Source organism: Scophthalmus maximus, chromosome 11, assembly GCF_022379125.1.
Source record: "Scophthalmus maximus strain ysfricsl-2021 chromosome 11, ASM2237912v1, whole genome shotgun sequence".
In the NCBI taxonomy this organism is placed as follows: Eukaryota; Metazoa; Chordata; class Actinopteri; order Pleuronectiformes; family Scophthalmidae; genus Scophthalmus; species Scophthalmus maximus.
Genome location: NC_061525.1, coordinates 983,917 through 1,008,102, shown reverse-complemented (window position 1 = coordinate 1,008,102; position 24,186 = coordinate 983,917). Strand labels below are relative to the sequence as shown.

Below are 24,186 nucleotides of genomic sequence, written 5' to 3'. Positions count from 1 at the left end.
TAAGTTTCCCATGCCAATAAAGCTGCTAGTATTGAACAATTTAATTGATAAAGAGAGAGAGATACAGAGAGAGTGACAGAGAAAGTGGAAGAGAAGGTAGAAGGTTGATTTATTAATACACAGCCTATGTTGAACTCAATGTTTGTGAAAGTTATTAAATGACTCTGAGCGCTGCTTTGACACGTTTTGACTCGCTCTGCCCAAACCTGTAATATCTTATAATGAGCTGACTAATAGCTACTACATTAGCAAAACACTTTGTGTAAAAATCTGTGAATATTTCCTCAAGGCCCGTTAGCTGTCCGTTCTGTGTGCCAAAAAATAAATCTAGGTATTCGGCTCAGCCCTGGCTCTGTAAATCTAAAACAAAAAAATGTTGCAGACCTCACCACACAACCCTGCTAGTGCAGTTGGTAAACATCAACCTGAGTATGCAGGTTCGTGGCCCGGCCAGAGCAGTAAAATCACAACAACAACAACAAGCTTTCTCCAAAATTGCTTACTGCCTGTTTAAATTTGTAGCAGGCAACTGCTATTACGTCCGTGGGAAATGTATTACATTTGTAGGATCATTACATTAAAAGCTGCATAACTTGTATAACTATTTGTGGTTTATCACATTGGTGGGCTGTTATGACACTGGCGGGTGTTACAAGGGTTCCCGTTTAGTTTTTATCATACATGCACAGTTTTATACATGTGATCTGCAGTGGCAGCTAAAGTTTTGTCAGAGGGTTTTTATCATGGGAGCTGGCTACAACAAGAGCAAAAAAGAGAAGTGGCAGCTTCTTAATTTTCTTTTAGGTGAAGCTAAGATGGCCATTTATGTGTCCAGGAAGAACCGGGTAGAGAACAGGGAAGGGCAGGAGGCCAGAACAGTGTGGTTTGTGAACCTCAGGGCCAGACTCTGGTTTGAGTTCAGATTTTATAAAAACATTGGGGATATAGGAACTTTAAAAAAAATTTGGTCTTACAAAAAAATTCTTTGTTATGCTGATGACGACGATTTGCAGTTTGCACAATTTTTAACTGACTGATTTGTTTTTTTTAAAAGGGAAGTATGCACTGTACTTGAACTTGTTTTATTGTGAAAACATGTAAATAAAGTGTTTTTGTAAAAATCTAAAAAAAAATCTCATTCTCTCTCTCTCTCTCTCTCTCTCTCTCTCTCTCTCTCTCTCTCTCTCTCTCTCTCTCTCTCATTCATTCTAGTTATGGCTGAATGTTTTAATCACGATCACAAGAAACAAAGAACCAGACTCAGGCACTGATATCTTCTGTGTCTGCCCTGCTCCATTTCTGTATCACCTGGGCACCGACACAGTTGTGTGTGTGCCAGTGTGGTGTCACAATGTTGGTTATAGTGTATGTGGGAGATGCAGAATGAAATTAATTAAATTCATTTTAATATAAATTTAATATTACTACTACAAATAATAACGATCATTTAATGCATTCATTGGAAAATTGGTGATCACTCTGACTATCTTCAATCACTGTGATCACTGCACAACCCTGGTTAGTATTTTGAGTGTAATTAATTTGCAAAAAATGAGATCAAAGACAAAATAAACAAAGTTAAAGATGATATTGGTAATACAAATGAATCGGCTTTTTGAACCTAAATGTGCACACGCATCAGATGGGTGAGAATATTTTAGTGGTCTAGGGCATGGCTGTGCCAAAATGACTCAATGGCGCCCCCTGCCACATTTCATTATTATTTATTATTATGATTATGCTAATTTCAGGCGATGAGCAATATTGTGAATTATTTTGGCAACTGCTGTATAATGGTCGTGTTGAACATGTGATATTCTGACAGCCCAAGTGTAAATACACCCCTTTTCTTCTCTCTCACTGTAGACCCCATCCAGATCCACAAGAGGAAGCTCTTCCTGTGGTTCAGTCACCTTCCCCAGGAGGAAAAACAGTTTGGAGGTTACATCAGCCCGGAGTCCATTCATGTGGATCCACTTATTCTGGAAAGAAAGGCTGAGGAGAGGGCAGGACCACTCAGCTCCCTTCCCCAAAGCCAGACCCCCTCCAGCCACTCTGTGACTGTGGAACAGCTGTTTGAGCCCACTGATGCCTGGAGTGATGGTCGGGGGGTCAATGTGCTGTTGTACGGGGCTGTGGGAACAGGTAAAAGTACAGTGATCCGAAAGCTGGTTCTGGACTGGTGCACTGGGACTACCCTGACCAACTTCAAGCTCCTGGTGCCTTTCTCTTGTGAGGACCTCAGCCACCTGTCAAGGCAAGATGTCTCCCTCTTTCTCTTCCTCATTTCGAATCATGTCTCACCAGTGCATCAGAGCCAATGAACACATTCTATTTTTGCTACGTGGTATGAACAAGTTTAAACCTGTCAGATTGCAATGCAGATTCTGCTCTCATTTAAGTGTGGTCGCAAGCAAACTCGATACTTTATATTTTATTTATTTAATACTAGCAGAAGCTAAATGCAATATTAACAGTAAAAAATATTTTAAATTATAAATTGAAAATGAAATTATTACAATAATTGAATGATTCCGTCCCTTTTCGCATTAGTTCTACTTACAACTTGCCTGGATTACGAGTGATTAGGTTGAAGGCGTGTACATCTATGACATTAGTTATTTTAGGTGTTATAGAAATCCAAAGAGAACAGATAACTGCTGCCCCAGTTTCACAATTACTTTTTGTGGAGTCTTGGATAAAGTGACAGGTATAGTAAGTTGCTCTGGTAACTTATTCTCTCATGCTTGTTGAGATTCTTGATCAAAGGGATGCTGTCTTGCCAGGCAGTTGAAGCGTGTGTGTCTAACTCTTTAATACTCTTTTTTTTTGCTGTCTCTGCTTGGATATCCTGTATCACACATCTACTTTAAATCACCAAGTAGAGCGGATGGGGCAAATGATGGCATGATCAAGCTTTTGTCTTTTGCAAATGGCCACAAGATTCAAACAAAGTCACTACTCCATCAGTCTATTTTCATGTGGATCCTTCCCTTTTGCTCATCTAGCAGTATCTGCTCAGTCTCTCTGGTCTTTCCATCGTGCTTTCACTTCACATTTGACCATTACACAGCTATAATGCATTAGACACAGTTGACATTTCAACAGATATATAACTAAGAATTTACATAATAATTTGTCTCATTATTATGACATGTATGATTATCCTGATGACTGTTTAACAATTTTGATTGCAGGGATGTTTTACAAATATGTCATGATATCAATTTCACATCGCTGCAAAATCTCCCATAGGTGTTAAACCACCTAGACTAGCGCATGGTCAGGAAATATTCACTTAATTTGACAAAAAGTGAACCGGATTAAAATTGTTTACTGCCCCTTTAACTCCTCCTGACGCTGCAAAAATATAGACTTCCATTTCTAGATGACTGAAAAAAGAACTTCAATCTCCGATCTCGTAAACTTCTTCCTTTTACTCTTTAATACTGTTTACTCATCCTGACATTGGGGCAGGAAGCAAAACCTTAATTGGTATTTTGGGTGTGTTAATTATGCTAATTTGCGATCCTCGTGCACGCTTGCATAAATACGCACAAAAGGTATTCATCATGTTTATGCACGTAATTCACACGCATTTTTTGCTAAAGATATAAGCATTTAATGAATCCGACGTAGCCTACGAATAAATTAAGGAGAAATTTAGGATTAAAATACGAAAATGTTCTCGCATGAGGCCCATTGATTCTTGTTTCTGGTGATGGCATCTTATTTGACAATATCTCTCTGTCTTGTTCATTTGCTTTGAATTTTGACCCAACGTTTAAGACTAAGAAACTGTATCAGCAGGGTACTTACAGTATGCTACACACCATGTTACAGTTGTGTGTGTGTGTGTGTGTGTGTGTGTGTGTGTGTGTGTGTGTGTGTGTGTGTGTGTGTGTGTGTGTGTGTGTGTGTGTGTGTGTGTGTGTGTGTGTGTGTGTGTGTGTGTGTGTGAGAGAGAAAGCTTGAACATGATCAGTCTGGCTGTGATATTGCTCACCTAAAGTACAGTGACAACTATTTAATTAATCGTGTCGAACACAATTTGTACTTGATTTGAGATGTAGATGTGAAACTATACAGTAAATAGATAAAATTGAGATAAAACACAATTATAATTGTCCAACTTTCTATAGACATAATAATGTTCTCGTGATTGGAAAAAAATGTGGCCACTATAATCTTTTGTGAAAATGTGATATCATGACAGCCTTCTGTACAGCTAATATATAAGTCATATTTCTCTGACTACAGGGTTGCTTCCTTAAGGGATCTGGTGAGCAGGAAGTACCTCCACCTAAGAAAACACCCCTTGCTGAGTGGAGAGGGAAACCAGGCCAAGGATGTGCTCTTCGTCTTCAATGGGATAGAGAAGATGAAACTGGACTTCCGAATTGGATCAACAGAGCTCTGCAGTGATCCTAATGAGGCTTTGCGTCCAGATGTAGTGGTGGTGAACCTGCTGAGGAAGTACCTCCTGCCTGAGGTCAGGGAAAGTTTTGACCCCTTTCTCTCCTGTGTCATTTGTTGTTTTGTACTGGTCATGCCGAAGTGCAAAATCTAGTCTTGAATACTACTGGTAATGTGGATTATTACTAGAAGGGCAGATTTAGATTCAGAGTGGCAATGTCATTAAACAAAAAGAAATGTTGAAGGTGAAATTGCATAACTGAAGGTTAGCAAGTAGGTTTGCCACCGCATTCTGTGCTATCTGTTTTAAACCGTGTTAAGGTACACATCTATTACATTACTTGTCCACTGGCCTCAGCATCTCTTTCACAAAGACACAAAACCTATTTGGTAAAAAGTTCTGTATCGGCAGTACAACCCCAGAGCATGCAATAAAAAACAGGAAATGGAGTCTCTACTATTGTAAAAAACACATTTCAGATTATTATGGATCTGTGTTGGAACAAGTTAGACAATGGGGGATCCCCACAGTCTAAGTATTAAATACTGCACAGTTTCAAGGGCACCGCTACAGTTAAGTTAAAGGGCTCTACAGATATTTAACCAACACATAGTTTCTTCCAAAGTATCTGGAGTAATCGGTAACACCATGAAATCACTAATATCAAGTGCTTTCTAACTGGGAATTTGGAGCCTGTCCTAAATAACATGAATCCATTCATAGTGGATAAAGCCTGGAAAGGATAAAAAAGGAAAGATTACACATCTGACCAGGTATTTGATTGCAACTTTCAACACATAGCCATTTTTATGCATGTCACATTTTGTTTGGAACTAAATTATAATGCAAATGATCAACACGCATTCCTAATTAAAATCCCAACTGTAGATTGAAAGGAATAATTGTACTACATGCTTAAGAGTGTGCAAAGATAAAGCTACTATAATACTGTGTTTTTATGCGCCTTTTAATATGTTTTTCAGAGACACGCTTGGTAAAGTAAGTTTAACCAGCCCAAGAGTTTGCAAAAGTGTCTGAAGCAGAAACAGAATAATGCCAACATGATGAGGTGTAATCTATATATTTATCTATAACTGTGATTAAATATACGATCCATTCGAGAAAAACATGATTTGGTTAACATCAAACTAATTCATGTGACTTCTACAACAGGTCTGAAGCACTCGAAATCACTTGTACGCTCGATTTAACATCTGTTTGTACGAATGGGTCTTGCACAAGGCCCAATTTTTTTTCTTTCTAAAGTGTGTTATATTTCATATTTGTGATTGCTGGTGAGGGACTTGCTGTGTGTTTTCCAGGCCAGCATCTTGGTGTCCACCAGACTGTCTGCCCTGGACAGTATCCCTCAGAAGTATGTGAGTCGCTATGCGCAGATTTGTGGCTTCAGTGACCCAGACCGTCAGCGGACGTACTTCACCAGCCGCCTACTTCAGCGGAGTAGGGAGACAACACGTGACAGTGAGGCCCAGGCTCTTGTAGAGCTGCTTTACTTCAACCTCCAGAGAGAAAGCCAGCTGGCTGCAGCCTGCTACTTGCCCTCTTACTGCTGGCTTACATGTGCTACCTTACACTTCCTCCATTTTACTGATGCCAAGGCACCCATCCGAACACTGACTGGCATATACACTAGTTTCCTAAGGCTCAACTTTGGGGGTGAGGTGCTGGGCACAAGCACAAGGACAGATGTGCCCATTCAGGACCACCACATTTCTTTGATGTTGTACGTAGTCCGTACAGTTGGTAAACTGGCATTTGATGGCGTGACATACAAACGAACGTCATTCTCAGAGAATGAACTGGAGCAGTGGATAGGAGGGAAGACCAAGACGGATGAGGAGCTACGTCAGTTGGCCATGTTCCAGACTGATGTGCTAGACTTCTTCCTGGCTCCTTGTGTAGAAAGTGGTAAGAATTTACCAGAACCTCTCAATGAGAATGGTCAAAGGCGGTATGTATTCGCTGTCCCAGCCATGCAGGAGTACCTGGCAGCTCTCTATGTGGTTTTAGGTGAGAACAAATCAGCTCTGGAGAAGCTGACCAGGCAGGTGTCTGTGGCCATTGGTCAGGCAAATGAGGATGTTAGTGCCCTCTTCAACATCCTTTCTAAATTTGTCCCCCTTCGAATATTTGCTGTGTTCAACCTCCTCAAACTTTTTCCAAAGTTCTACGAGAAAATCAGCAGCCATAACAAAGGCAGCATAGCCAGAACCATGGCAGCTGAGATGTTCCGCACTGAGGATAGCTACAACGAGGATGTCCTGGATCAGGTGGAGCACAGGCTCCTGGGAGTCCATGGCCCTCAGCCACAGCAGTACAGTGAAGGCCAGTCTTTTGAGCTTTACCCCATCTTCATGGGTGGACTTTTGCATTATGGTAACCGTGTCCTTCTCCAGCAACTTGGCTGCAACATCCAGAGCAACACTGTGGTCCAGATCACAAATGCCCTAAGGAAGCACCTTGTCAGAGGTAACATATTTGTTATTTTCACTCATTCTTATACAGTATACTTTGTCCTTATGTTTGAGAATAGATTAAATAGTTCTTTGATTGTATTTATTGTACTGTTAAGTCAAGTGCACTTTAAGCTTGAAATGACTTTAAATACCCTTGATCAAAGCTGAAAACTTAACAGGTCCATTCATACTCTGCATGTGAAATTGATTTAGTAGTTACCACTGATTGTACTGATACTGGACACATCCAGACACTGTTTCATGTGTTCCCACAGCCAAGTACAATCTGAGCTTTTCTACCCCTGCTGCAAAAATGAGTCAACAAAACATGTCCAATAAAAGTTGTTACTAGTTGTTACCCCATGACTGGATAAGAAAGCCCTCATTTGCTTGGAACCAAATCTAAAAAATAATGCGTGTCTATGTCAGGTGCACTTTTTTACATTATTTTACACAAAAGGCTAAATGGATATTTTTTTTTCCTATTTAATGGCAGAGCTCAGCAAGCCACAGCCACCAGAGGAGTTGATGGATTTGCTAGTCCTTCTGTATGAATTTCAGAACCCCAGACTGACTGCAGAAGTTCTGGCCTCAATCAGAACCATCCGCCTAGCAAACATTCGTATGACGTCACTCAAATGCTTCATACTGAGCTCTGTACTCTCATGTACCCCTGCCAGGTAATGTATTTGAAAAACTAGGTTGTAAACTGAGTCAGCTAAGTTTGGATCAGGCTGCAACCGCCACAGCAGCGTGGTGACATTCACTGTTCTGAAATTAGTGGAGTGGCAGTTTGCCAGTTGTCTAAGACATTTATGGTCTCCAGAGGATGAATCATGCTGACTTTTCATCAAACATCATTATCACCATTGATTTATGACCAAATTCTATGGTCTCAAATTAGGGTCAAACTGATTTTGGACCTGTAAATTGATGTTCACAAATAATTGTAAAGTTTGTAGTTGTAAATCAACCTTTATGAACCTTTCATTATTCAGTCAGTTCCATACGTATTTTGACAGTGACTTAAGCTTAAGCTTTAATTCAGTGGATTTAACTGAGATATTGTATCATCCATTTAGAATTTACAGCCATTTTCATGCATGGTCCCTCCATTTTCAGAGGCTCAAAAGTAATTGGACAAAATAAAATGATGTTGATTATAAGGATTGTTTTTAATTCTTGGAAGAAGGTCCTTTGCAGTCAATGACTGCCTGAAGTATAGAACCCATGGATGTAATCTAGTGCTGAGTTTCCTTCCTTGAGATGCGTTGCCAGGCCTTTTAGTGCACAAGGTGAATGAATTCAATTAGCAGTCACATCATCAAAAAACATTAGTGACCGAGTTAGACTTGCAGCATACCTGTAAATGCCCATGCCATAACACTGCCTCCACCATGTTTGACCGATGATGTGGAATGCATGGAATTATGAGTTGTTCCTTTCCTTCTCCATACTTTTCTCTTCCCATCATTCTGCTACAAGTTAACGCTTGGCTTCATCTGTACACCATCTGTGGCGGCTGTGGCTCATGAGTTAGAGCGAGTTGCCCACTAACCCACGGGTTCAATCGCCGACTCCTCCAGTCCACGTGCCTACTCTTAGTGTCCTAAGACATGAGACTGAACCCTAACTTTCCCCTGACGGCTGTGTAGACAGTGTATGAATGGTCTTTGATAGAAAAAGTTCTGTACATAGAAACATCATGTGAATTGGTGGTAGGTCCAACTCGCCGCGGTAGCTGTGAGTCAAAAAGCAGATTTGCGGATTGATACTCTGCTGGCTCGAGTTGGCGCAGTACTACATGGCTGAAGTACGCTTGAAAAAAAAAGTGCAAACTTAAATGGCTGTCTGGCAGAAAACTGATGCAGTGAAAAAAATACATCCCTTATCATGCAATTGAACGGATATATATATTTTTTGGTAACGTTTTAAAATGTGGCGAATAGATGTTTTTCAATGGTCCCCTCTGCAAAAGTGGGACTGTGACTTGCGCTACTTCCTCCATGAGGTAACATATTAACTATGCATAAGTAACTCATACAACCCCCACTTCAAAATCACTGAACTATCCCTTTAAGAATCAGAGAGTGACAGTATTTCACCTCTATTTGTTGATGGATGTAGGTTGTCCTGTGGGTTGATTTTTTTGTTTGCAGTGGCTGACATGAAACCAAAGGCTTTCCCAGCGACTTTTGACGGTGCTCAGTGTGGTGAGGAGGACCTAGAAAGGGCCACGGAACCTGCCTTGTTTCCAACTTGTGCATCAATTGTGTTTGATGAGGAGCCAGTCACCGGGAAGGAGACTGTGTAGAGGGACCTCTGCGCCCTCGGTTGGGTTGGGAGGAGCACTTTTCCTGTAATTGCAAGGCTGATAAGGCTGTAGACAAATTTGCTTAATATCTCAGCATTGTCTGTCTCAGTCCTCACAGGTGGTTGTGTTGGGGAGTGACTGTCTGACTGGCCCTATCCTGTCTGGGGCGTCGTCAAATAGGTTTTCAAAAGGAATGAGACCATGTTTACTCCTGATGCGCATCTGCATATGAAAAAGCACAAGAGGAAGAGCTTTAACCCAGGAGAGAACAGTTTTTTCACAACTATGACTAGTTTTGATTCGATGGTGCTTTTCTCACTCAACAGCCGACACTGTGGATGGTAAAAACAATGGTGACTTATGTAAAAATTAAGATAGACTCTTATTTTAAGGGCTTGATTCACAAAAGCAGGACCATTATCACTGCTGATGAGAGTTGGGATTCCCAACCTGGGAATAATTTCAGTTAGCAGTGCCTTGGCCACAGCACTTGCATTTGTTTTGCTGAGGGAAACACTTCAACCCATTTACTGAACATGTTAACAATCACAAGGCAGTATCTCTTCCCCTGGCATTACATTGCTTTAATAAAATCCATCATTAGATGGTCAAAAGTCTTATCAGGAAGTGAATTGCCTCACGACCGCACGAGTTTACCATGATGAGTGCACATTCCCCCTTTGCTAATGTGATCTCTTCCTTGCAGTGCCGGTTCTGACCTCCTTTGGGCCCTAAGCAAAATTCTGCTATGGGCCCTCCTACTTGACTCGAGAGCAATGTAAACCATTTGCCATTGCCATACAATCACACCTGACACCCCAGTGCTCCACTACAATCCCTCTTCCTTTAAACAGTTTGCTCCATCTGTCTAAGAATAAATAGATCTACAGAATAGAATAAGGTAGAAACAAACTATATTCATTGAACAGAATATTTTTCTATAGAATCCTAACAAGATTAACTTTGTAATGAACTTAGTGATGACTTTTGGTTCCCTGTACAGCCTGGGCATTGTCAACACTTTTTCTGGAATGTCTGGAAGAAATTAAGAAAGTATGTCAGTTAGTTAAGCAATCATTTGCACTTCTGCCATACAATCTTAAATGTTATTAAGTGTGTAAATATTTGAACATTTGAATTAACTCTTACCATCAAAATATTCCCTTTCTGCACTTTCTTCAGGCAAAGTCATCAATTATGTCAGCAAATTATATGTTTCCCCACGTCATGATTCATTCTCTCACGATGACCAGACCACTCGAACGTTCTTGTGACATGGAAAATCGTATATAGCTTTTGATGAGCTTTAATTTTGAAACGCTCCTCTCTGCTGATGCTACTGTTACTGGTAGGGTGACTGCGATTCTTAGAGCGATCCAAAGAGTTTTCTTACAGAGAAAGGAAAGCAGCTCAAAAGCAGTCATCTTATTTGATGGCAGATCAGGTAAATTCAGATTTGTAGTAGTATGTGTGTTTTTTAATACTGATGCCCAGCTATCTTCGTCTATCTCACATTCTATATCAATCTGCCACTGTTTTCGGATGTGATCTGTAGAATAGTTACAATTTAAAAGTTAATCGTTTCTGTATGGGCTGTCTGAGAATTTCTTCCAAGAAACATACATTTGGAGCATGTAAGGTTTTTGGTATAAATCTTACTTGTAAATAGTGGGAAAGAATGAGGCTGTTAAAGAGTATTTTTCTTTTCAAGCCCTCAAATGACTCCTTAATGTGCGTTATTATTGGTTCGAGGTTTAGATAGTGAGGGGCCGATTTGTCCCTCAGTGAGACGGTGAACATCTCTCCCTCCAGACTGATTCAGTAATTCATGCCCCATATTGCACTTTAATTAGTTTTTTTGCAGATTTTATTGAAACACCAGACTTAAAGTTTGTTTTCCTTTAAGAACATGGAAAAAAGTTCTCTGCTTTATGTGTTCTGAAAGCAATGTTATATTTGTCTTTTTTTCATTTTTTTTATCCGAAAAATGAGCTGATCAGTGACTAAAAATCCGCAGATCGATCTGAACCTTGACTTTCGTGATCCGTCGAACCCCTATTGTTGATAATAGTGCTGTGATATGTTGTAGCTTGTGTTGTGTGTAGAGTTCAGTGGTAGCAGTAACTCACTAGTGGACATGGCTAGGCCCTAACCCTTAACATTTCCATTGTAACGGGGAGCTCCACCAAGGCCTAGGCAACCTGCATCCGTGAGCTATCTCAACAAAACAATGGAAGAGATTGTGTGGCAAACATGGTTTGTTATCAGGACCTAACTACACTCTATTTGCAAATGTGTATTTTCTTTGGGTGTTGACAATGTGTGAAATGTTGACACATCAGCAAATGGTTCGACAGGTGAATCAGTTGTGAAGGTAAAGGTGTGAAAGACAGTTAGAAGTCAAGCTGCAGCAGCATCGGCTACAGTATATTCTGCTAAAAAAATGAGTCAGAGACATTAGTGTTGCTAATGTCTCGGACTCATTGCTCTACATTTAACAGAAACATGTGACGGTCTGATATTGATGTAAGGCATGTCAATTGCTGCGCAGAGAGATGCAAAGTTTCCGGTGTGTGCCTGTTAGGAATCCACATATGGAACCATTTGAGTTTAGTCAGTGTACCGTCTTTCTGGTCCAAACATTGAGTGAAAGGTAAGTCAGGTTTCGAAAGCCCTAGAGTTGGAGACATCTTTAAGGTTTGCCAGTTAGCAAACCTTGTCATCTTCATCAGTCAAAGTCAGGTTGTCAAGCGCACAGAGCTGTTATATAAATATATATATATATATATTCTATATATATATATATATATATTCTAAATATATATATATATTTATATATATATATACACACATTGCTCTATTCTTATAAACCACCCAAAGCGCTTCACATTCATCCATTCATACACATATTCATACACTGCCGGTACAGCCAGAAGAGGCAATTTAGGGTTAAGTTAATTTGCCCAACAACACTTTGGCATGCGGACTGGAGGAAGCGGACATCAAACGACCAACCCTGTGGTTAGTGAGTGACTCTCCCTTCCACCTGAGCCACAGCCGCCCTGAAGAGGAGAGTTTTTGTACGGCACGATAACTTGAGCTTTTAAAAGAAAATCAAGCACCCCCGGTTAGCGCTTTGTTGTAAGGATGTTGTTTCATGCATGATCTGTACTCTGACTAAGGGTGAACTATGAGAGGTGTGGCTCCTGTCATGAGCCTGATGTCATATTTGTGAACCACCTATAAAGTTAGTGGCACCTCAGATAGTTCAGCCATGTCAACGTGTGTGCTGTGATGTGTGGCATCAAGAGTGAGCTCAACTCTTTCTTCTACAAGTGATATGCGTGTAATTGGCTTTCTGCATACATCACCTGTTTTCACCCTAGGATCCTTTTAACCTGGTAAAGCAGCATTTTAAGCTATTGGCCTCAGAGCAGATTCTACGTGTGCATCTTAAAGGCATCACCATGGTGGGGAATAATTGAAATGCATATGATCAAAGGATCACTGTAGGTAAAAGGACCAAATTGATTAAGTCCTGGACTCAACTGAACTGAACAAATGGGCCACCGTTAAGTGCTTCCAAGAAACAGCCATCGAATGCGTATACCTGAATTGAATAAGTAAGTAAGACAAAGGGGTGGCCAGAAAATGGAAAGAAAGTCAAGATTGAGTATAGTTAGACAACAGGGTAGCTAATCAATGGAAAGCAAATCAACAAGAGTAGGATTATCAGAGGAGATGAAAGGCGGGAGAAAACTCAGAAAATTAAATGGATCATATGATAAATTGCTATTACATTCAACACTTGGAATAAATTCCAGACCTTTCATCTGCTTAATTGTAATGGAATAGCAAGGAAATAGGCCACATCTGGCCATAAAACTCCTTGTCAGTCAATTGGCCGAGTAATTCTAAGCCTCTGAAAATGGAGAGACTGTGTAAAAACGGCTGTAGTTCCTGAAAGGTTAAGATAATATAAAATGAGATTTACATTTCTTGACCTCCGTTAGGGAAATTCAAATTTGACACAGCAGCATTGAAGTGTAGCAGCACAAGGGGCAATGGAAAAAGGAAATAAAATAGGAAGATAAAACTCAATCTTTGATGTAATACTGTTGCTAAACCCCTTGAAATTTCACACATCTTCACTGCGTCATTTCAGATCCATTGGGCCGGTGTATGGAGGAAAAATTACCCAAAAATCCAAATACTTATGGACCTGACTGTATCTGTTGAAAAGATTTGTTTTAGCATTATACCTGCTAAACATGAACTTGTTAGAAGTTGCTATGTGAGTAGGTAAGAAATAGTATTGACAATGTGACACACTGACAGAATGTCAAAATATGACGTTAACATGAGATCGTATGGTTCATTTTTACCTTTTTATAACAAGATTTGAGTTTTCCAGTGTCTGTGGAGAAAAACAATTACCTTGTTTTCTTCTTGCAGTTATCACCTTGAAGAGCTGGACCTGTCCTCATGTCTCCTGACTCATGACATGCTTCAGATGCTGAGGCCTGCCTTCAGACACATACATAACCTCAAGTAAGACCAAAACTCTTTTTCTTAGAATGATGGAGTTTTGTGCATGTTGCTGAACACTGCACATGAACTACTACTAATGCTGCAAGTGTAAGAAGTTAAATGTTTCCATGTCCCATCACATACAATTTGTTGCACCAAAACTAAGTTGATACATAAAGGTCACAGAGATCTGAATCCAGACTGTAAATCCATTGCGACACATAGTTGCAAACTATTGGAATTCATTCACTTCATTTAAGTGGTAAACAGCTCCTGTTAGGTCTTGACATGACCAATCGTGTAACTTCCAACAGACTGTTAACACAACATTCTGTTGAGGTTAACAAGGTATGATGCTTCATCCACCTAATTTTTGAAAACTTTGAAGTATTTGCCCTGAGATCATGGAATGTGTCTAAGAATGATTTATTAGTTCCAGTGGTTAATGAATGTAAGCTGTCCCATACTGGATTTTTGAGGCATATTTAAAGGTATACTATGCAGGATTTTTTTTGTTGACTCAAACAAAAGTAATCCCTCTCAATCATCACTAGTCACATACTAGAAGCGTGCAACACTATATTTATCTGCAAAGACCCAGACCTCTGCCTATATTTTCTGATTTCTGTCTTATTTTGTTGTGTTTGGGATGTTTCTGGGTTGCGACCTTTGGGCAGTGGGCGTAAAGCCCTCGGCCAATGACAGCGTGTGAAAGCAGGATTTTATAAAACAATGTGACCAGGTCAAATGTTGCCGTCTCCGTCTCCCTCCTCTGCTCTCTGTCTGTGTCATGGATGTAAAAGTTACAGCTTGGGCATGTGGGTGCTGTGTACACCAGTGGTCAGGGTTACTATCAAAAGGTCAAAAAACAAACACAGAATCTGACAATGCGGCACAAATCCAGTTCCCACAGGGTTCTGTGAGGTGAGGCTGTGATGTGTTGCTTTGTTCTGCTAACACTGCTCACTCTCTTAGCTCACTCTGGAGCTCAGTAGTTCACAGTTGCTTTCTCTCTGTCTCTCTCTTATTGAGTTGGGGAGGAGGGGCAACTTTGAAGTGGGTGTTTACAAACAGAATCCCACAAAAATTCTGCATAGTATCTCTTTAGATTAGATAAGATGAACCTTTATTGATCCAGAATCTGATGTAAATAACATAAAATAGAAATACTATGCCATAACAATAACAAAGTCAGCACTTACAAAAACAAAGTTTTGAATTGCATTCTGATTAACTGGATGACCCCGTGCTCGTCCAGCATGTCTCTGCTGTGTGTTGTGAGTGCCGTGTCTGCCTGTCTCTGTTGTCCTCAGTTTGCAGTTTAACAGCCTTGGTCCAGACTCCTGCATCCTCCTGAAAGAACTGCTACAAGATCCCAAGAACTCTATTAGATCTCTACAGTAAGATTACACTTTCATGTCTTTATTGTTTTAGAATTCTCTCTACATATTCACACTTCAATTATAATTATACGAGGCAGCAGCTCTGTTCTCTGAGATCGACAGTGACATTTTTCAGCAACGAGAAGACTGATGTGGATCCCGTGCAGCAGGGCCTGAGCAACCCACCAGGGGGGCTTAGGCAAAAATGAGCTGTGGGTCCCACTTAACTCTGGTTCTTCCCATTTTCTGTGCGTCAAGTATGTACCCTGATGGCTTCAAGTACAGTGCATACAGCATTATATTTTGCCTGTGACTGAATAGATAACATGCTGGGATACTGCCGAGCACCAGGTTTGTTCTTTGGCGGTTATTTTGTGGTTGTGGTATATTGTCAATGGACTTTTCTAGTCTTACTGACCACTCAGCGCTTTACAGTCTACTATTTACAGTTGACATTCACCCATTCACACACACCCATTTATACAGCGCTTCTATATCCAGCGCTTTGTCTATTAGTCATGCGTCTCATTCTGTCGCTCGACACTTGTCACGTGGAATGGATGAGCGGGGAATCAGACAACCAACGCTCCAATTAGCGGACGACCCACTCCAAGTACTTTAAAAGTTAGTTTGTCCAATTAATTTTGAGCGTCTGAAAATTGAGGAACCATGCGTAAAAATCACAATTTCTGAATGGTTAATGCAATATTTCTGTCAAACCTCTTGAATTAAAGCTACAATTTCAATCACATCTTGATTGTTTAATTTCAAATTCATTGTGGTTCTTTATAGAAATCAATCTATCACAGGAACTCATCCCTCCATACTTTTGATGGGAACATCATTCTGGTACAAGTTAATCTTGGTTTCATCTGTCCAAAGAATCTTGTTCCAGAAATGAGTTGCACCTTGCTGTAAATCTTGTGTATTTGCATTCATGAAATTGTCCCTGATGCCATACTATGAGACAATTAAAAACAAGGGTTAAATGTCCTGGGTTCCAAAAAGTACTCCAGGCACTCCAGGGTTGCTGATTGACACCAAAAGAAAGAGGAACTCGTCCCAAGGGTACAGACAAAACAGGACAAACAAAAAAAGAAAGAGTTTACAGAGCATATCGATAGATACAACATAGCAGCAATATACGTGTTACCTTTTCGGGTAAAACTTTACATTAAGGGTAGATTAATTAACATTAGTTAATGCAGTAATAAGCATCAACTAACATTTAATTAACAGTTTACTAATTTGTCTATAAATCATTGATAAATGGTGTACATGTTTACTAAGGTATTTTTTATTTGTTATTTAATAGTTCATAAATATGCTATTAACGTAAGTTGATGCAGTCATAAGCAGTTACTAACAGTTAATACAATAATAAGCATTAAGTAACTGTTAACAAATGTATCTTGTTAAACATTTATTAAGGTTTTTTTACATTTTAACTAACATTAGTAAATGGTTAAAAAAGATATTAATTAACATGAATCTCATTAAGAGAAAACTAAGTTTTTATCAATGTTTATTTAAGGGTAATGATTGTCCACCTACTTATCCGTCCTCCAAGTTATGAATTATTTTTGTTGAAGGTTGAGATCAGTCGACACAGTCCATAGACATTCCTTAACTTACTGTAACGCCACCTCCTGACGTAGAGAAGCTGTGACAGAGCGGGAGCTCAAATGTTGAGAATTGGCCTGTGAGAGAAGTAAATCATAGTAAGTGTGGCTCGTTGGTGTAATTGTACATTCTGGGATGCAGTACTGACTTAAGTGTCTAACTTGGGTAGCAGCAAAAGTCTGATTTAATTTTTTTAATTTTTTGTATTTTACCAGGAATATTCCCATTGAGACTTGAAATCTCTTTTGCAAGGGAATCCCGGCCATGATAGCAGCTTAAACATTGATCAATGAATAAAAATAAAACATAAACTGTACATAAAAGAACCAAGCGATACACGATAAGCAAACTACAAAAATTAATTAACCAGTCCTCAAAATAGGACATGTGCATCCAGTGGTCAGATGGATGCAGCTGCTGATGCGTGAGGAGGCAGTAGAGAGCACAAGTAAGGAGGAAGTTCATGTAATATGGCCTTATACAGAAAAGAGGACAGAAGGAGTCCAAGATTGATGGTTGAGGGGAACCACCAATGAGTGGACTGGATGAGGGTGAGATGTTTGCTCTGATGTTAGCAACCTTTTCTGTAAAATAATTAAAAATCTTATTACAGTCCCTGGTTGAGAAGATTGGTAAATCAGGAATGCTGGGATGCAATTTATCTTGTCAATTAGAACTTTTGGATTTCTCTTACTGGCAGGTAAGATTGTCGAAATATGAGGATCTCTCAGCCGACCCCATGGCATTGGGGGTACAATAAGTGTCTGCAATTGCAGACGCTTTCATTTATCCATGGGGATTTATTGTTAGGGGTGAGTTTTTGAGGGTTTTTTTGTGTACCTCCATCTACAATATTGATTTTACTATTCCTACGGTTTTCTGACTTTGTTAGATGTCAACCGCAGTCACAGTCTTTGTGCCATCAGGCCTCAGGTTGGTGTCACCACTTGCATGTACACTGTGTTCTGAGTAGAAGAAATGTCTCATTATACTATTTTCTCCAGACTGTGTGACAACCCTCTGCTTGACTCTGGATCCTGCACCCTGCTGGAGGCCCTTCCAGAGAACCAGTCCTTGACACACCTGTCCCTGATGCACACTGGGCTGGGGGACCAGGGGGCCCTGGAGCTGGCTGAGAGACTGCAGGATCACACGGTGCTCCAGGAGCTGAATGTGGCCTATAACAACATCGGAGACGATGCTGCTCTGGCTCTGGTGGACGCCTGCAGGGAACACCCCAGCATTCACACCGTGCAGTGCGCAGCTCTTTACTCCATCCACAGCTGTACAGATTTATGTTCTATCACTCTGACTCACACTTAAGGTTGACGTTAACATTTTGAAGGTTGTTAAACAAGAGTTTCTTGCATTCTTATAACAATTACAGCCTAGATTTTTAAGAGAAAAAGAGAGGAAGTTAGCACACATTATGAATCCTAATTAAAACAATAAAATCCCCAAGCCTTTTTCATTCACATAATACATAACAATGCTGCAAAAGTGTTTTATTAAGCCATAAGTCTAATAATTGGGAAAATCAGGAGAGTGTTGTGAGAGCTGTTTGTGATTCGGAACAGGGGGGGTGGTTGATAGGACGATAAAAGACACACAAACTGACAGTGAAGATGACTTAACACATGTGAGCTTTCACACATGCAATGCTTGTCTTAGTAAGTTTCTCTCTGTGTTTTTGTGTAGTTTGTATCTGAACTCCCTCACTGACATGGGGAAGCAGTCCCTTTATGTGCGAGGTATCCCAAGAAGCCATGGCAGCAGCGGCCGGAGAGTCAAGGTCCTGGCGTCAGTCACTGAAGGCTCAGACATTTCCGAGGACTGGCATCCCATCCTCAGCGTGATACGAGAGAACGCCTCATCCTGGGACCGCCAACGTGTCGAGCAGCAGCTTAAGGTACTCATTCACAGGAACAAACAGAACCAATCAAACCTTATCATGTTCTTTTTTTTTTACAGTTTTGCAAAAATATAAAACCTTATACCGACAATATTACAATCGAGTTGAAGGCCCGTATGAAAGAGCTTCAAATGAAGCCAGCATGTAGTAGAGTAATTGTAGTTATTTCTTATACATATGGTTATTTATAACAAAAAATAAAATTAACAGTATAATAAAATTAAAAAATGACAATAAAGACATCAACAAAGTGACATGTAAGCTTTCTCCCTTATTTGTAATGCGACATCGAGACCTGATTTGTGGTGTCGTTCAGTTTTCCTTTATATTCATCTCACTTTTCCCATTTTGAGTCAAACTTCACTTCCTGGAGCCTCAGTATGTGTGTTAATCTTTCCTTATCAAATACTTCTTCTGCTACACCCATCCATGAGTGATCCCGTAAGTCCTCAGCTTATAGTCTAATACTTGAGCACTTCTTTGCTTTAGAAAAGAAAAATAAAATAAAATAATCGCAAATCACCTAAATCACATTCGCCAAGATAAACATCTCCCTGATCTTCATAACTGAGGTTACTTAGTATAAAAGTCGTTACTCACCCACTGCAGTGTTTCAAACGAACCTTCAGGGAACAAAAAATAATAAGTTATATATTCAAAAGCAGTTAGGTTGTGTGTCTTTGCTCTTCACCTCCTCTTATCTTTCCGTCCATCTATTCTCACCCGTGTCTGGCTGTCATCCCCTCACTCCAATCTCCCGTCTCCGACCCTGGTCCACTTGCGCGCTGCCTCCAGCCTCCTCACCTATGTGTCTCTCTCTTCTCCCTGGTCTGGCACCTGCCATCCTCTGCGCCGTTGTATACTTCGATTCCTTCGGTCTACTGGACCCTCAGTGTGTTCATTGGTGATTGAAACCGGATCCCCTTCAATTCTCTTTGAGAATTTTCTGTAGCCCAGCGTATTTCTGACGTTAAGGGACCACTTCTGCCGAGTAGTCATGGTCAAAAGTCACTCTCCATCCCTCCACTTCCACTGACATTAGCCTGGCCGTCTTGAGGACGTTTTCCTTGACCTCAGACCTTAAAAAGTTGACAATAATGTCTCTTGGGGGCTTGTTTGGTTGTGGTTTCAGTGCTACTGCTCTGTGCGCCCTTTTGGATCTCCAGTTTAATATCATCCGACATTCCCAACTTTGTGAAGTAGTCTGTCCATGTATTTGGAAACTTAGTCTCCCTCTATTCCCTCCTTCAGCCCCTACATTCGGATATTATTTCATCTTGACCTCCCTTTTAAAGCAGAAAACTTCTCTTGGAGCTTACTTTGTTGTTCCAGCGTAGCTGTAAAACATCCTGAACCTCGGAACTCCACTCCTCCACCTCGACCGTGCGCTCTTCTAGCATCTCAACTTCTTTCTTTTGAGCCTGCATATCCACTTCCACGGTCTCGAATTTTCTTTTAGTTTCCTCTCTGAATCTGTCCAGCCCTTGCTTCATCTCCTCTCCGAGTTTGTCCATATATTCTCTCAGTTGTCCCACATGTTCACGTACTCCTTTCAGATTATTCATTATATTTTTTTGTAGATTTTATTTAATTTAGTGCCATGCTGTGCTGGCCGTTCTCAGTTTTAGCCCCCATGCTATCTATGCCAGCCTGCATGTTAGCTTACAACACATTCATCCAGCTAGGTTGCTCGGCGCTGCTAGCTTACGTTACGTTAGCCGAAAGCACCTGTTCATGTTCCCCATTGACTTGCATCTTTCCCGACTGTTTTTTCAGGTTTTGTCTTCTTCACTTTTCCTTTCATAGTTTGCTTTCTATTAATGACTTATATTTTTCCTAGTTCGAATTTTTGTTATAGATGGTTTCTTCCTTTTTTAAAACTTATTTGGCCGGGAGCTCCTCTTTTTGCTGCCTATCGTCTCATCAACAAACCGGAAGTCCCCCTCTTCATGTTCTTTAAATGTTATATGTGTATATATACAGGCTGCGATTTGTCGGGGGAATGCTTGGGATTTCCCCCTTTCTGGTCTATGTATCCCCACCTCTGCTGAATTATTTTTACTCCCTCCCCTCAAAGTGACCAATGCTACTTCACCAATAGACTATATGAAGTATCTTTAATAGAAATGTTTAAGGGGGGATCCACAACACCCAGAGGGTGGATTGGGATTGTCCTTCCTATCGTCTTTTCCTATCTGCTATTCCTTGACCTCAGTGGAAAACATCATGAAGTCAAGGAAAGGAGGATTCGTGGGGCTTACGAAAATCCGACAGAGGTGCTAAGAGAATCCGACTCCGCTGACACTAAACTACGTCATTATGCAACGCCGGATGTTATTGACATGACTGCCTATGAAACTACAGATATCCGAAGATGGACTACAAAATGCGCATCTTGGCCCCCCGCGTGTTCTTTAAGTGGATTACTTCATGCTAAACATGGACTACATGGTGAAAAATATTAATTCATTACCAAGGTTGGAATTTAAATGAAAAAAATAATGTAGGCTACGAAGCTGAAAGGAAAAGGTTGTCACATTGGGAATGTTTGCTCTCGCTCCTGTCCACTCAGTTTATTCACAATGACACTGTATGGCATCAGATGTAAATGATTCATATGCAACGGTAATTTACATGATGACTTGCGTCCCTTCATGGTCATATTCATATTCTTCTTCTTCTGATTTAATCGTTTATGTTCCTGAATGGTACGCCACTTTAAATATTGCTGCCACTATGAATTTTCCTTTCACATAGGAAAAATTCCAGTGTACCCTACGCTAAAGGAGATAGGAAAGGAAGCATTGAAGCTTCTTTCCTATGCATTTAGAAAAAACAGACAGCTCTTATCATGGCTGCCGATCAAATATTCCCGGGTCATTTCAGGATAACAGCGCTGTATGTGTGGGAATAGGTGATTGTGACTTGTCCTGTAAAGCACTTTGAGTGGTCGATAAGACGAGAAAAGCGCTTCATAAATATGGTCTATTAGTCATCGATGGAAGGTTCTGATTTGATCCATTTTCTCATTATTTCTGTCACATTACAGCTCCACTCTGATGGCACATGAATGTATCATACTATAACTCCAGGAATTATACAGAGAGAGTGACACCACACACTGTACTTTGATCTGCTCTGCTTTTAAGCCAACCAGCATTCAGTGGTTTCCCCAAAGTACAGTGACTGACATATATGCTTTTCAGCCAATCCACATTTTGTGATTGTCCTCGAGGCACAATGGATGATATCACTGTTTTTCACCAAATCAGCATTCTCATATTTTATATAACATATATTCATGTCACACACTACTCTTTCACAAGTATGTCCTGCTGATTTCTGATTTCCCTGTGAGAGTGCCAAACTTTCTAGAAAGAGAAGCAAATCCCATATTTTGGGATTATAGGAACGGGTGACCTTCATCAGTTCAATTTTACGTTTGCCGATTCTGACATGGAACACTTGAACGCACAAAACTGACTATGAATAAATATGTATGAAAACTGTTGTTATATGAGGTCCTCTATTTGTCTCTCTGTTCAGGTCTTCCTCAGGGATCTGGAGTGGGGGCGTAAGCAGCAGCACAGTATCTGGAGGAGGCTGCACTTCCGCAGGGTGGAGAAGGGGGTCCGACAGACGTTGCAGATGCTGGAGAAGAGTACTCTTCCTCCATTTACAGGACACAACAAATAATATAAAGCTAGAGGGAAAGGGCTTTTAATGTCTTCAGCAGCATTTCACGTTTGACATGTTCACACAGGAACTCTTTGCAACCAAGAGATACAGCTTCAGTATTAATATTAAAGTATTGTCAAACGTATTTAGAAACCATCTAAAGGATAGTCTCTCTGACTTTGCTTCAACACTTTGTTACATCGGCTAAGAGAACACAGAGCTGGGCCTTCCCCCACAAATCAAGTCAATTTTATTTATATGGTGCCAAATAAGTTATCTTAGGTCTCTTTTCATATAGAGCAGATCTAGACCATTCCCCCATGGTAAAGGGTAGTTAGGAGACACTACTCAAGTACAACTCCTTGGGCCTGTACTACGTAGCAAGTTAAACATACCCAGGATATGTTTTCATTATCTGGCTAAACTAAACCTAACATAGACTGTTCTGATAACCTGTACTACGAAGTTGGATATCAATTGTGTCAGTTAACCCTGGGTATTAATTAGAGCCCGACCGACCCCATACTGAAAATTTAGGACCGATGCCGATATTATGGAGTACAATTTCCCATATTAATGTACTTATCAAACACTTTTGACAAAGATATTTAATGGAGGCAGGAAATTTTACAGTTTAACAATGAACTTTATCATACAAAATGAGTCATTATCATGCACTGAACAGTAGATGTATTCACTTATTTTAAATAACTGTAAATAAAATACAGAAATGGAACATTAAATCTGCAAGCAGCGATGATCGGGTCGACACATGCGCGTACGTCGGGGTGTGTCGCGGATTCCACTTCCTTTGTCCAGAATGTTGCTCTCGATCATTGTTTCTCAACTGGTCTAGCCTCAAGACCAACCTTTTGCCTTAGACATGAAGTCACGACCCAAATTTCTGAAAATTGTTACTCACCACAAAATCGGTATTTAATGTCTTCGGTGTCATATTTGCATTTACCCGGTTTAGCCATGTTTACAAATGCTCGAGAGCGCGTGTTACCCTGACGCATGTGCACTTGTTCGGAAACGTATGTCCTTCAAAATAAAAGCGCTGCACCAAATTGTTTTTCTTCAATGTTATTCCATAGATTTGTTGTGTTTTGGGTTTCATATCATTTATGATGAATTTTTTGTTGTTTTGTTAAATAAAATAAAAAAGATATATATGCATAAATCGTCGACCCGCTCAAAATGGCTCTGCAACCCACTTTTGGGTAGTGACCCACCAGTTGAGAATCACTGCTCTCAATATTGACATGTAGATGTGTTGAGGTTGGGACTGTTATCATGTATGAGAAATTTGGTGAACATATGAGCATGTGGAGTGGAGTTACGGCAGCCTGATGTGATGGTGGCACATTGAAATTTGCCGCCAAGCCACTGGGAGGGCATTAGATGAAAATGGACCGATTTTTACAAAATATCACATCATTAAAGTGTTTTTACTTTTTTGAGCTAGTTTGAATTGGATGATATAAACCTGCAATGCAGAGGAACGTCCCCATCATGGAATAACAGCAAACTTTCCTACAAGGCCACGCCCATGGCGTTCCATGGAATACAAATCTTTTGATAACTTTAAATCACAATCCTAAATGGCTTACTTCCTGTGGGTTTAGGTCATGGTTCCAAGAGACTTTTTTTTTTAAGTCTTGGGATGTATCGTACATGTAGATGAAACGGTAACTGTTACACTACTATTATCATTTGTCAATTCACTGTAAACTCCTTTGTCCCTGTCAGAATCCTGTAGAATGATTTGTAATACTGACCTCAGTGCTTTAAAACAATGTATGTTGTGATTTGGTCCTATACAAATAAAATTGAATTGAATTTAATGATGA

General features: G+C 40.2%; 1 protein-coding gene across 3 annotated transcripts in view; it reads left to right on the top strand.

Moving 5' to 3' along the window:
• nlrx1 (NLR family member X1) overlaps positions 1 to 24,186 on the top strand; it is a 38,177-nt gene extending 13,991 nt beyond the window's left edge. Inside the window, exons 4-12 of one of the 3 annotated variants that reach the window (XM_035622818.2) lie at positions 1,867 to 2,257; positions 4,261 to 4,492; positions 5,740 to 6,907; positions 7,391 to 7,574; positions 13,664 to 13,759; positions 15,052 to 15,138; positions 17,748 to 17,999; positions 18,442 to 18,652; positions 22,202 to 24,186. In XM_035622818.2, the coding sequence (XP_035478711.1) occupies positions 1,867 to 2,257; positions 4,261 to 4,492; positions 5,740 to 6,907; positions 7,391 to 7,574; positions 13,664 to 13,759; positions 15,052 to 15,138; positions 17,748 to 17,999; positions 18,442 to 18,652; positions 22,202 to 22,351 (2,771 nt within the window). In that variant the 3' untranslated portion in view covers positions 22,352 to 24,186. Of the gene's footprint in view, positions 1 to 1,866; positions 2,258 to 4,260; positions 4,493 to 5,739; positions 6,908 to 7,390; positions 7,575 to 13,663; positions 13,760 to 15,051; positions 15,139 to 17,747; positions 18,029 to 18,441; positions 18,653 to 22,201 lie in introns of those variants that run through there. The other 2 variants (XM_035622819.2, XM_035622820.2) reach the window with 2 other exon arrangements.